Here is a 14,629-nt window from a genome sequence, read left to right as displayed (position 1 = left end):
GACGAAAAGACGAGACTGAACCAAAAAGACGGCGGGAAAAGACACGAAGAAATAAAGAACAAGCAGTAATAAAGCGAGGACAACTCGTGACGACCAATCTGGGACCAATACGTACAGAACACATGACCAAGACCAAGAAAACCAGACCACGGATGAATCACTCATCACTCTCACTCCCAGACGAAACTAGCACTGTGCATGCACGACATTCACTTGACAGTCACTCTCACACAGACGGAAGCAGATTCTCACACTCTGACAACACGTACTCTTGCATGTACCACATACTGAGTACCATACGTGTCACACATCACACCATACTCACACGTACGGTCAACGACCTCGAAGACCACCTCCCAATCGGCTCCAACCTCGCCTCATTCGCCAATGATACAACCCTATACGCCAAAATCTCAACTCTCGCTGCTGTTCCTGACAACTCTAGAATATATTCCAGGCTGCTGTTGACCTCGTATCCAGCTGGGGCTCGGATTGGAAATTGCAGTTCGAGCCAGCCAAATCCCAGGCCCTTACAAGCTCTCACCATCGCCGTGACTGGCTAATCCCCCCCCCCCCCCCATTGTCTTCAATTGAACTCCTGTTGAGGAGCAGCCCTCCATCAAAGTACTTGGTGTCACATTCGACCAACAGCAAAAATTCATCCAGCATATCAGAACCGTTGTAGTCCGAGCAACGCAGAGACTTGGAGCCTTGCGCAAGGCATTTCACTTGCTGGCTATTCTTGCCTGACTTCGAGCCTACAAAGCCTTTGTCCGGCCTGTTATGGAGTATTGCTCAATCGTCTGGATGGGGGCAGCTCCTTTCCACTTGAATCGGCTGGACTGGGTGCAGGAGTGAGCTGTCAAGGCAATACATCCGCTATGCTGGCTTCCTAGCCTCAATTCACTGCAAACACCATGCACAAGAGTGAACTGTTCTCTATGGAGATCGTAGTTATTGATGGTCCCGGATCTACCAACCTGTTGGGTCGCAGAAACTGTCTACGACTTCGCCTGATCCAGCGCTTAGATGCAGCAGAATCATGTGCCAGCAACTCAACATAGTCCATCGGTTGTATAGTTGGGCCTCTCGCTGACTGTTGTGAACCCTCTGGTTCTCTAAAGTGTCAGGAACGAACGACCCCACACGGCACGAAGACAACTATTTATTCTCAACAGTATATTTCACTTCCATCGACTAATAACAATGAACAATGAATGGATGAATGAATGTATGAATACCACTAAAACCACCAGGTAGTTATAGCGGGAAAATGACAGCGTATATGAGAAAAGCATACACATACAACATACAACTACAGCGCACACAGCAAACCGCACATAGCGCATGTAGCGTATACTACGTTGTAAACATTAGCGGTACGGCGGAGTCGGGATACAACTGCATTGGAACGAACACAATGCCACAAGCGAGAAGGCATTTCACTCTCGAGAACTTGTGGTTTCACAACATTCTCCCCACCAAAGGGCTTCTCACCGCCGTACAACTCATAAGTCAAAAGAGATCGGGGCTCTGACTACACGCCCAGAACGAGTCATTCGCTGCTGTGGCGGTGGCCAAGGTGGAATATTACGAGTGCTCACCATTTCTGCCAACTGAGCAATGGTCTGCGGGCTTGCGCACTTCAGATGAAGCTCTAACGTTGGCTTCACGAGAGCACATACCGGAATGACTGCGGAGCTACCCAGGATCGTGATGGCGAACTTGTCCATCCGCTGTTGGGTTGATTCCGCACCGAACGGCTTCACCTCAACATTCTCAACACCAAGCTTGCCGATCTGGGCTATCACACACAACACAGTCACTGGGCCACTGCCTCGTGGGGCGGACGCTGGACCAGATAACCTGCATTCGATCTCCGTGTTCCACACAGTCTCGCCGCTTACTTCTTCCGTGCTAGCCAGTATCGCCCTTCTCATTTTCTCAGCTTCTACGCCTTGCGCTTTTAAGTCTTGCGCTTCTATGTCTTGCGCCTCTACGTCTTGCGCCTCTACGTCTTGCGCCTCTACGTCTTGCGCCTCTGCGTCTTGCGCCTCTATGTCTTGCGCCTCTACGTCGTTCGACCGAGACTCCTGCTGCTTCTGAGCGTCTCCGACCGATGTCGCCATGCACTGCACCGACCCAGTGGGCCTTGGATCTGATCCTCCTACTGGCTTCGAATACTCCTCTGACCGCTGCTTGTCTGTAAGCAAAGTCTTCCGCGCCTTGTCCGGCGTCCTTTCGCGTGAGGCAAGCAAATCTCGCTTTGCTCCCTCATATTTACTGCTGGCGATGCGCTCGTTCATCTTCTTGAGCTTTTCGTCAAACTCTGAGCGGAGCGCACCCTCTTGCCGTCTAGCACTGCGCTCTTCAAACTCCTCGCTCTGTCAGAGCCTCTTCTCCACGTATTCTCTCAACCTATCGCCTTTAAATCCATACGGAATTCCGCTAGCGATAAAGCTGGCTTCAATGATGCATAGTTCCTGTGCCATGCTCGCTTCGTATCCTGGCGTGGTCGCCAAATGTTGTGAACCCTCTGGTTCTCTAAAGTGTCAGGAACGAACGACCCCACACGGCACGAGGACAACTATTTATTCTCAACAGTATATTTCACTTCCATCGACTAATAACAATGAACAATGAATGGATGAATGAATGTATGAATACCACTTAAACCACCAGGTAGTTATAGCAGGAAAATTACAGCGTATATGAGAAAAACATACACATACAACATACAACTACAGCGCACACAGCAAACCACACATAGCGCATGTAGCGTATACTACGTTGTAAACATTAGCGGTACAGCGGAGTCGGGATACAACTGCATTGGAACGAACACAATGCCACAAGCGAGAAGGCCTTTCACTCTCGAGAACTTGTGGTTTCACAACACTGACATTAAGCTCATTGAGGATGACACGCCGCACCACTGTGGTGTTTCCTGCCGCGTGCCTCTGCCTCTACAGGACAAGGTCACAGAAGAGCTCGCGTGTATGGAGGAAATGGGCATCATCATCCGGGAAACGGGTCCCTCTGACTGGTGCTCTCCTATGGTGCCGGTGCGTAAACCTAATGGTCGCGTACGGTTCTGAGTCGACCTGAAAAGGCTTAACGGCAAAGTGAAGCGCGAGCACTTCCCTCTTCCGACAGTTGAGGACACACTGGCTAGGCTCGCCGGCTCCACTGTCTTCTTTACTCTGAATACCAACAATGGCCTCTGCCAAGTGCCTCTCACAGAGTCCGCATCCAAACTGACTACCTTCATCACGCCCGTGGGTCGGTTCCGATTCCTCCGGATGCCATTCGGTATAACCTCTACACCGGAGATCTTCCAGCGACGACTGCAATATTTCCTGTCCCACGTCAAAGGTTCGGAGGTATTCACGGACGATGTTCTGGTCCACGCCGCTAACGAAGCTGAACACGACCACCAGCTGGACACAACGTGCAAGGGCTCACCGATGCCGGCATCACTCTGAACAATGACACATCCCACCTCAAGCAGTCATCGGTCAAGCACCTGGGACACATCGTCAGCGGGTCTGGTGTGAAACCCGACACCAGCAAAGTCTCTGCCATTGAAGACCTCAAGGAGCTTACGAATGTTCCCGAGCTCCACCGTTCCTCGTCTCTTTACCTACGTCGCCAGATTTATCCCTGAATTGGCTACGATCTCAGCGCTCCTCCGTCAGCTCCTGCTGCACACTGACACCGATTGGTCCAGGGACTCACCGCAGCAGGACGCACTCACACCCGTCGAACGAGGAGCACAGATGTTCCCCTGCTTCTTTTCCCGAGGATCATATCTGCCGCTGCCACACACAGCCTTTCATATCAATGTCCCGCTCTCTGAAATAAGTTGCCTGCATCTTTACGATCACTGAAGAAACCAGGTCAATTCCGGACCGCCCTCTTACCCCACCTGAAAATTCACTGACTTACATTGCTCACTGATCAAATAATTATGCAATCTTTCCTATTTTTTTTTCTTTTAATCTTTTCCTTACATTTGTGTACCTGTAACTTTAGTCGATCTCATGTGATAAGGCAACACTGCCTGTTTGTTATTCGACGTTAAATAAACCAATCCAATTCCGTCGGCTGAAAGAGCTCGTCGTTTCAGCCTCATGCTTAGTGCACTACGACCCCAAGCGTCCCATCATGGTCAGTACAGATGCCAGCAGCTACGACATTGGTGGTGATCTTCTGCAGAAGCACGATGGTGGCTGGTGCCCAGTGGCCCACGCCTCTTGTGCTCTGACCAAGACGGAACAAGGCTATGTGCAGATTGAAAAAGAATGCCTCGCAGCTGAGTGGACGTGCAAGAGCCTGGGCCAGTACCTCTTCTGCACTCCACGGTTCACCTTGCAGACGGATCACACACCGCTAGTGCCACTGATTAACACCAGAGACCTGGACAAGGTTTCCTGCTAACGCATGCTTGTCCGCTTCCTCCGGTTCGAAGTCCATGCTGTACATGTTCCAGGCAAGGATCTGGTTGTGGCCAACACACTTTCACGAGCTCAAGAATCGGCATCAGTCAACAATGTTCTGCTAGATGATATCAGCATGCTTTTGTCCACTACTGCCGAGGATCTCACGAGCCCATCCGTTCTCGTCAACTTGGCCAAAGCTACATCAGAAGATCCGGTGCTGTCCAGTGTTATGCGCTACATCACCAATGGCTGGCCAGCTATCCATTCCCGATGACATCAAGCCGTTCCACCTTGAGCGAGGCCAATTGTCCGACATGCAAGGTGTCCTGTGCCACGGCTTTCGCCTGGTTGTTCCATCCATGCTACAGCCTGAGATCCTCCAGAAGCTGCACAACGGTCACCAAGGTACCTCAAAGAGCCCAGAACGCCCATGGCAGCGGATCTCTGCGATGTTGATGGCCACCAGTATGTGATCACCGTCGACAAGAGTACATAAACCAGAGTGTGCACCTGTGCATATCAGATCTGAAACAGCGCAGTTTGTGCACTACGTCACCCTGATGGGGTCATCCAAGCAGCGACTTGCATACAGCTCAAATTTTCGCGTTTCACAGTCGGAAACCAGCCGAGTGTACAGGATTTTAAACGTCCTGTTTTAGGATTTCGGTGTTTTGTGTTACTGTGTACGCTGCGTACATCCGCTGGCAAGTAAATTCACCAGGCTATCCGTATCAAAAAACCGAAATCAGGACAAACTCAATGACCTGCCCCACCGCGACTGGTTACGCAACTTTTCACCGTACCTGTGGCTTACCATGCCGTCAGAAATGACGTACTGCACGGATTACGCTCCCACAGGAACCATCCCGAGTTGCATACTCTGGTTTTTGTTCTCTTGCCGTCGACTATTTCTCGTCATACATTGATGTCGCTCGCCTCTCATCTACTACGTTTCAAGCCGTCATTACTCACCTAAAGAGTGCGTTTGCTGTCCATGGCTATCCGGACATCTTCGTCAGTGATAACTGCCTGCAGTTTGCTTTCGACGCCTTTGCCCAAATCATGATGTCCTGCAGCGTCACGCATCGGACAAGCAGCCCGAAGCATCCACAGAGCAACCGCGAAGCACAACTCACTGTGCAGACTGCCAAGCGTCTCATCAGTGCACCGGGTGATCTACACCAGTCCCTCCTAGCGTTTCGCTCGACACCCGTGGCCAATGGCTATTCCCCTGCCGAACTCTTGTACGGCCACAGGCTCCGCACCAATCTTCAGTGCCCACCTGATCTCCTGCAACCATCCTGGCCAGACATCACCACCCTCCGGGCCAAGGAGCAGGAGACTTTGCATCGCCAGGAAGATCACTTCGATCAATGGTACTGTCGCAGACCGATACATTCTCTGTTTCGAGTTGTTTGCATGCGTATGTTGTGAGTGGATCGCGATAGATTGAGACGCTCGAATTATTGCAAGAGTTTTAGAGTTTCTTACCTGAGATGTATTTTCGCTGCGATTGAAGTTCTGCTGCAGAAGTGTTAGGATTATTTACCACTACCTGACAGGGTTTGCTGTCACCCAGCATCGGGTGCTAACACCCTCTGACAGGTGTAACCCTTCAGCTTCATTCTTTTCTTCTTTCTTTCACAACCGTATTTTGAATATTTCTGTTTGTTTGATTTTGTTCTGCACCTGGTCGTTGCTTGCAGACCAGTCGCCATATTTTCTATAGTTACGCTGACTGTGCAGTCGCGTACTCATGACGTAGTAGTGTAGTGTGTCTTCTAGAAGCCGTGTCAGATTTGTTCTCTTGACCCTTTCGCTTTCTTTGACATCACGTATCCATCTCTAGAAGCCGTGTCAGATTTGTACTCTTGACCCTTTCGCTTTCTTTGACATCACGTATCCATATCTGTTCCACGGGAGCTTTTGTGAACCCGCGCGGTCGCGCGCATGGTTCCCCCACATCTTGCTGTGTTGTACGATAATTTGGTACTACGTTATCTTCTTTATCCTTTTCTGGACATCTTGGTCCTTTTCGGGCCTTCTTGTTCAGGTTTTCTTGTCGTTTGTCTTTTGTCTCTTTGTCTTTCAATCGAGTGATTGTTGGAACCAGGTTGCCTACGATGTCTACTACGACCCTTGTGTGAAGTATTATTGAAGAGCCTTGTTGGCCACAGGTACGCAACCAAGTTGCTCTTCCCTCTGCCACTGGGAGTGAAAGTGTGGGTGGACAACAAGCGCGAGAGTACAGTGGTTGAGCAACTCACCGATTGCTCCTACAACATTGCCACCTCATCCGGTCTTCTGCGCCGAAACCGTCTTGCAGGGAAGTTACTCCACCCAGTGGCTCCTCCCGGACCGGTGCCAACAGTACCACTGGCCGCGCTAGTCCCGCAACAACAACCTGTGCCTACACCGCAGCCAACTGACCGTGCTCGCCATAACATCCAGCCACCGCAGAGACTGATCACTACCATGTAACTCTCTCTTTCTCTCTCTCTCTCTCTCTCTCTCTCTCTCTCTCTCTCTCTCTCCCGATCATTGACTAGTTCTGTTCTCTGTGATTGGTGTTGTACACCCTGTACATGTCTCTGTCTTGCCTTTGCTCCATTACAGTTTTTTCCAGCTGTTATGTTTCTATTCCTCTTCATCCTTTTTTTCTGTTCCCCTCGGTCCCTTCGATTTTTTTCAAAAAGGGGGAGATGTCCTATCCTGTATCAAGTTATTCTTTCATCCATTCACGGCATACTAGTAGCCCTTCCCCTCACACTACCCCGTGCTAGGCACGATACCATACATTGATATTGTTGAACATTGTTGAAATGGAGTGGCAACTTAGTGACACGAAGGAAGTACATAATATGTATCGATTGTTATCGATCTTCCAGGTCCAGAGGGTTAAACGGTGGGAAATACTGGCGAGCAAACATATTCTCTTCTTCAGTACTGCACAGTTAAAACTCATTTGCTTTCAATTTTAACCGCAATCTGTCAGTTACCATCTATTTCCAGCCAGGAAAAGCAGGTTGCTTCTGCTCACCAGCATTACCCACTTTCCACATACGAACCCGGACGACACCTCACCACTCTTATAAATTCAAAAAGAGTCAATGTCTGTGGAATGGCAATAAAATTTAATATGATCAATTGTGCACTCATAAGTTATAACAACATCAAAAAATCAAGAGTTAAAAGTTCCATAACGTTTTCTCGTGACTTTCATCAGTGACTTTCTTTGGTGTTGTTATGAGTGCACTCATCTTATTTATTGCCATGTTACGACTATTGTCTGTGGAATGACCAAATTATCAGTGGGCATGGTCAAGTTTATGATTTCGCTCAAAGTTGGCAACAAAACCAACTATGTCTCCAAGAAAGGAGCCAACATTGAGCAAATCAGAAATATGGACAGGCCCGATGACATGTGGTCGTTACAGACATTGCTCTTGAACAACTTGCAGGCAAAATTCTTACTTCGCGTGCAAAGTGAGGTACAGGCCTATCTGATCCATGTTTAGGTTCATGGGATTTATAATCTGATCCTGTGCACAAAGAATAGAAGCCAAACATATCGTCCATGTCAGCATTTGAAAAAGTATTACAACTGCTCAACAAATGAAGAAAGTAGCGATAAAACAGAAACTTAAAATGTGCACATAGAAAGAATTTGAACCCGAGGAGGGAAAGAGACTGCTTACTCAATGGACGAATTTCTGACTTGGAGTGCGAGCAAAATGTCTTTCTCAGAAATCCTTTCATTGAGAAAGCAGTCTCTTTCTCTTCCTTTCAAATTTTACTTGTTTGCTTTCTTTCACTTTGCTCTCAAAAACATGTTAGCATGTCCCATGCCCAAGAAGAGGCAACAACCGACAGAGAGAAACAGAAAGTGCTGGTGGCATCACGGGATAACCGGGTGAAGGAGCTGGCAGGGATAACCATGGAGGGCGGCTGTTACAAAACCGCAAGTTCTCAAGTGTGAGAGGCCTTCTCGCTTATGACATTGTATTCGTTTCAATGTTGTATCTCGACTCCGCCGTACCGCTGATGTTTACTGCATGGTATACGCGATATGTGCTAGGTGCGATTTACTGTATACTATCGCACTAGCCAGTGGCTAGAGCGTGTTAGCGCCGCATAAACACCTGCCAGCTGGCAGCTTGATTACACTAATCAATGACGCAGATTCACGGCGCGAATCTACAGCGCAGCTCCGAAATCGCGCCAAGAGAGGTTGCAGCTCACACCTCGTATTCCTTCTGCTCCAAACTTTTCCCACATGCTTTACTTTGAGTGTTGCCTTTGTGAAAGTTGAGTTCGCTGCTGTTGCCTGGCTTTCACAGTTTTGCTCCTAGCTTATTCTTCGTAGCGCGACCTAGACCCATCTGGCACCAAATCGGTCCTGATAAACCGCCACGAGGGAGCCGTAGACGAACGTGAGGACTCCGTTCCTGCTACTGCGGCTTCTGCGGCTTCTGTTGCTTTGACGGTGGACCGGGATAATTCGGATCATGACACCTTTCAGCAGGAACTGCGGCGTCTGGTGCGCGAAGAAGTATCAGCTGCAATCGGCACAGCATTGTCGGGAGCACCAGAGGCGGCCTCTCAAACCACGGCAACTGTCACCCTGTCCAATCCTGCTCCTTCTATCCCCGGGTTGAGCTCGATTGCGCCTGCGCCAGTGGCTAGCAGTGCCGAAACCTCGGCAGCAGCTCACCTCTCCGTGCCCAAGTCACTGCAAGATCGCATCGTGAAAGGCGAGTTCATTGAGCTGAACTTACTGTTGCCCGAGGGGCTAAGCAATTTTGCTCTCAACCTGAATCCCGCTCGTTCGAGCTTCGTACCCCCAATCAGTCTGGGTGAAGTAAGCAGTCGCTGGAACTGGTTGAAACCAGTGACGGTCGCCAAGTCAAACGGCGGGTGCACAACATCGCAACATGGCTAGAGGCCTGGACCTTGTACACATGGGTTGTCTGTACTCACGCACCACACTGTCTCCACGAATTGTTGGCGTACCAGTCCATCATCCTCAAAGCCAACCGCCAGTATTTGCCAGCTGCTTGGCTCAGCTATGACCAGCAAATTCGGCTGTCAGCCTCACTCCAGCCAGGCAAGCGTCTTGACATTATCGACAACAATTTGTGGCAGCTATCCGTCACAGGTAAGGCCAGACCAGCATGTCCATCATGCCACACCGTGCACCCTCCATCCAGTCAGTGTCCTTTTCGTCCAAATAGAAGCCCCCAGCAGTATCAGCACGGGTCCACGCTCACCCGTTCTGAGAGCGGCCGCATCATTTGCCGTAACTTCAACTCTGGCCAATGCCAGCACAAGTCGTCCTGCCGCTTCCATCATGTCTGCAATACATGCGGCGGCAACCATTCCGGCCAACAGTGCCCCAAGGCTGGGACCAAATCCCGAACCACTTCTCAGTAAGGTCAGCAACTCCAATAGTTTGCCTTCAGCCATTACTCTCCACGCTTCCACATTCTGCTCACCTTTGTATGTTACCCGCTTTTCTTCCTTGCTATCTACCCACCCAGACCCACAGTTTTCACGATATGTTCTGCGTGGCTTGCATCATGGCTTCGATATTGGCTTTTCAGGTGATCGTACTGTTAACGTTAATTCTCCTAATCTCCCTTCCGCTGCTAAACACGCTCAGTTTATATCAGACCAGTTAGCTGCCTCCTGTAGTCGAAGGGAAACTGCTGGCCCCTTCACTTCGACCCCCTTTTTCGTTTATGCATTGCTCGGGCGTCGGTGCAGTGCCAAAGAAAACCGCAAGATGCGCATGATCCACCACCTGTCTAGTCCACTCGGGACGAGTGTCAATGACGGCATACCTACTGATATATTCTCGCTGAATATGTTACTATTGATGATGCCATCAATATGATTATGTCTTTACCCCTCCAGTTTACCTGTCAAAACTGGATGCCAAGAGCGCCTTCAGGCAGATCCCCCCCCCCCCCCCACGGGTCAAAGAAGCGTTGGCGAGATACGATTGTCGGTGATCTGCGCTCACTGGATATTCCGGAGTCCGAGTGGTATCGGTTCGCGCAAGATCGCCCGGAATGGCGCAGGCGGGTCCATCAACATCGTCTTCCTCCCCCGGCACCAAAGGACTTTCACTGCGCATGCGGCAGAGCGTTTAGGAGAAGTGTCGATTTGAAGCGTCACATCAAGTACTGCCCAACTCAGTAGCCTATCATCTCCACTGGAGATGGGGCGTCAAAGGTCAAGTATGTGCATCGAAGATTTCCCGCTGCTTGGTATTTTTTGGCAAGGCCATTACTATTACAAACAAGTGCTCTCTTTTGGTTTGCGCTCTAGTCCCTTCATTTTCAACACCGTTGCTGATGCTATTGAATGGATCATAAAGCATCATTTCTCCAAAAGTGATCTTTTGCATTACTTAGATGACTTTCTGAACGCCGTTTCTAGCCTTTCTGTTGCTAACCGCCTATCTTGCTCCACACATTCATGCTCTTAGGCGTACCCCGGCCCCAGACAAGATGGAAGGCCGTGCTCAGTGTCTTACATTTCTTGGAATCGAGTTGTACTGCGTTTCCAAGCGAGTCAGGCTCCCATCCGACAAACTGACTAAGCTCAGATCTCTGCTTACAGCCACCCTCCAGCGTTACTCTACTTCTCAGTGCAGCCTCGAGTTCCTTTTGGGGAAGCTCTCCTTTGCAGCACAGGTGGTCGTCCCAGGGCGCACATTTCTTCGACGGCTCTGGTCGGTGTACACCAGGTATTAAGAGCCCCGCTACAAGATAACACTGGACTCTGATGCTATGAAAGATATCAGGCGGTGGCAGCACCTGCTGCAACACTGGAACGGTAAATCATTCTTCTTGCACCTCAACTGGACTCCATTGCCAGATCTACAACTCTACACAGACGCAAGTGGTTCACGTGGCTGGGGAGCCTACAACAACGGCTGGAGGATCAACGGCGCTTGGACCCGAGAAGAAGTGGAGAGAGACATCACTTGGAAGGAGCTGTATGCCCTGCTAGTCGCTTGCGCTACTTGGGACCATTCCTGGGCAAAGCTCTGTATCCGTATTCACTGTGACAATGCTGTAGTTGTGGACTGTTTAAAGTCGGGCAGTAGCAAATCAGCCCCAGTGATGCAACTACTCCGCGGACTTTCTTTGTCTGCGCCAAACGTAACGTTACCATTTCAGCCATCCATATTGCAGGGAACAAGATTGCTGATTCTCTGTCACGCTTCTCTATGCAGGCATTTCGGTGGCTTGCTCCCAGCGCCAAGAACCTGCCGGGCGAAGTGATCTGGCCCCAGTACATAGGGAAGTAAGCTGCTATGCTGCATGCGCCATTGCCCGGAACACACGGTGCACCTATTCGACCGGTGAGAGCAGATATAGTGCTTACTGCCAGTTGTGCTTCTGGAAACCCTTCCCAGCTACTGACTATCAGCTAAATTGTTTTGCCGCATTCCTCGCTCGCTTAGTAAGACCATGTACTATCTCTGTCTACCTCAGTGCAGTGTGCAACGCCCAAATTGAACAAGGCTTGGGGGATCCGCTGGAAGATGCCTGGCTGCTGAAATGAGTAGTAAAGGGCATTGGACGGTGCCATGGCACAGCTGTTATCACACCTCGCCTTCCTATCACCATGCCTGTGCTCCGCAAAATAGTGGATGCGTGCCAGTTGATGGAACTACTGAACCGACATGACCGTCTGCTGTACCAAGCATGTATGCTGCTTGCATTTTACGGCTTCCTTCGCTGTTCTGAGTTTACAGGGGAGATTCGGAGGACTGATGCTCGACTCGCAGACGGCAACATGCAGCTGTTTCTGCCAAAGTCAAAAACAGATCCACTGGGCAGTGGGGGCACATTGTTCGTTGGCCGAGCCACGCAACCGCACTGCCTCGTGGCAGCGATGACAGCATACCTGCTCAATACCCGCCATCATCCATCCACTGGGCCACTGTGCTCTCAGACGGACAAAAGCTTACTCGTGCGGCATTTACCACCACTGCACGTTCATTGCTGGCAGCATCTGGTGTGCCAAATCTGCACCTGTATTCCGGGCACTCATTCTGCATTGGTGCTGCTACGACAGCCGCAATGGCCGGTGTGCCCGACTCTCTGATCCCAGCCGCTGGACGCTGGAAGAGTGATGTATGTTTGCGCTACATGGGTATGCCAGCATCCCTTAAGTACAGTGTGTCGTCACAGCTTGCAAAGGTTAGCCATTTGGTAAATTTTGGCCTAGCAATTCTGAATATTTACGTGGTGTGCTGGATTCGCAGATGTCCGCTCACAACTGATTGCCCTGTTTGCGTGCTTGCGACTCAGTTGAGTCATTGCCTGTTCGCGACTCAGCAGAGTCTTTTCGCGTTGCTACTCATTTGCCGAGTCATGTGACATTGCACCAGTTGCTCGAATCCAGCACTCCATCTATCCAATTTAACTCACCCACATTATTCTGTGTGTGCTTGTTCATGCGTGTGGGTCCGCATGCATGCGCATGTACATGTCCGGCTGTGTGAAGCACAGGCTAAACTGTTATATACATGTATGTGTATGCTTTTTTCATATACGCTGTTTGCATGCTATAAATAGTTGGCGGTCTTAGATTTCACTTGAATAGTTTGCAGGCAACCTGCCTACACTCAAGAGAGCACTGCATTTCACACAAATCCATTAGGCCATCATTTTTTATATCTATGTTTCGCGCCAGTACAACTTCCAGAATCATATGCGAGAGGCGGAAAAAATATAAAGTTGCAAAATAATAAAAAGGCTCATCAGAGGTGTATAGCACTGTACATAGCACAATAGCTCGTGCGTGGTGTACATTCGAAAGAAAAATCGTACATCGAAGCACAAAATCTGGGTTATCAGCATGAGTAAATATTCACTTTGGACAGAGGAGGCAACCGTTGGTGCCCATGCTTCGCTGGATTATTGTACTCAGACTTCAGCAGCGGTGCAAAGAGCTCCGGAACCACACATCCTCTCAGCTTGAGGCGATCGATGAGGTCTGGTGTAAGCTCATAGAATACTGCTCGCAGATGCCGAACAAGCAACCAGTCCACACTGATGACTCGCACGATCATACACTCACTGTACATGTTCGATTTTTTTAAATTTTGTCGGAAACAAATCAAAACGTATGCGTGCGGACGACGCGAAACATAAATAGAAAAGATGATGGCCTTAGAAGTATCGTTTCAACGTTTCGGTCTTCATGACCATCATCAGGAATGATGGTGATGAAGACCGAAACGTTGAAACGATACTTCAAATGGATTTGTGTGAAATGCAGTTCTCTCTTGAGTGTAGGCGGGTTGCCTACAAACTAATCAAGTGTAATGAAGCTGCGTGAAGCGTCCTTCAAAAATTTGAAACCGTCCTAGATTTAGTCATTATATTCAATCGAAGTCACTATACTGTTGAGAAGAAATAGTTGTCCTCATGCCGTGTGGTCATTCGTTCCTGACACTTAAGAGAAATGCCTCATTTCTCGTTGGCTGACGTAGGAAAGAAACGAGAAATGTAGTTCTTTTTTGTCTTTCTTGCTGTTGCTGCTGTCTCCGCAGAGGCTGTTTGTTGTTGCTGTATGCGTGTGTATGTGGGTGTGCATGTGACTGAGGTGTGTTAGGGGTGGGAGCACGTATGGTGTGGCTGCACACAGGAGTGAGAAAGAGAGTAAAAAAGAATCAGAGGGATCACAACAGCGGCCGACCCGACATAGACAGGAACCCAGAGTGGCTCAGATCACATCACATGCATGCTTGTTTCTTTTCCCCTCTTCTGGTCTTTGGAATTTCTTCGTTTGCGCTGAGTCGAGAGTCGAGGTCGACCTTTATTCAAAAGGTGTCGTTATGTTGCGATTATGATTTACGCACGTTGTTGTATTTGGTTCTTGTCCTGTAGAGTTCAATGTCTGATGTCATAATTACCGTAAAGTCGCGGATAAAAGCCGGGCTTATAAGCATATAAGCCGCTTTCTGCATCAGGCTTTAATGCAAACCAGGCTTGTATGCAAACCATGCTTATATGCACCACTGATATTTTTGCCAGGATTGTATGCACATAGAAGCCAGGCTTCTACGCACGACACGCGTAGATCTACCACTGACTACCGGTATGGCGGCAGTTTTACTATGCACCGTACATAGCGCATGCACTCTTGACCTACCCGATCCA

The 14,629-nt window shown here is 49.4% G+C and overlaps 1 protein-coding gene across 1 annotated transcript in view; it reads right to left on the bottom strand.

Annotated features, from left to right (window-relative positions):
• Positions 1 to 14,629, bottom strand: part of LOC135808288 (uncharacterized) — a 98,993-nt gene that overhangs the window by 36,364 nt on the left and 48,000 nt on the right. Inside the window, exon 11 of the mRNA XM_065321456.1 lies at positions 7,917 to 7,984. Coding sequence (XP_065177528.1) covers positions 7,917 to 7,984 — 68 coding nt within the window. The remainder of the gene's footprint in view (positions 1 to 7,916; positions 7,985 to 14,629) is intronic.

Source organism: Sycon ciliatum, chromosome 2, assembly GCF_964019385.1.
Source record: "Sycon ciliatum chromosome 2, ocSycCili1.1, whole genome shotgun sequence".
In the NCBI taxonomy this organism is placed as follows: Eukaryota; Metazoa; Porifera; class Calcarea; order Leucosolenida; family Sycettidae; genus Sycon; species Sycon ciliatum.
This window is presented reverse-complemented; position numbering and strand designations above follow the sequence as displayed.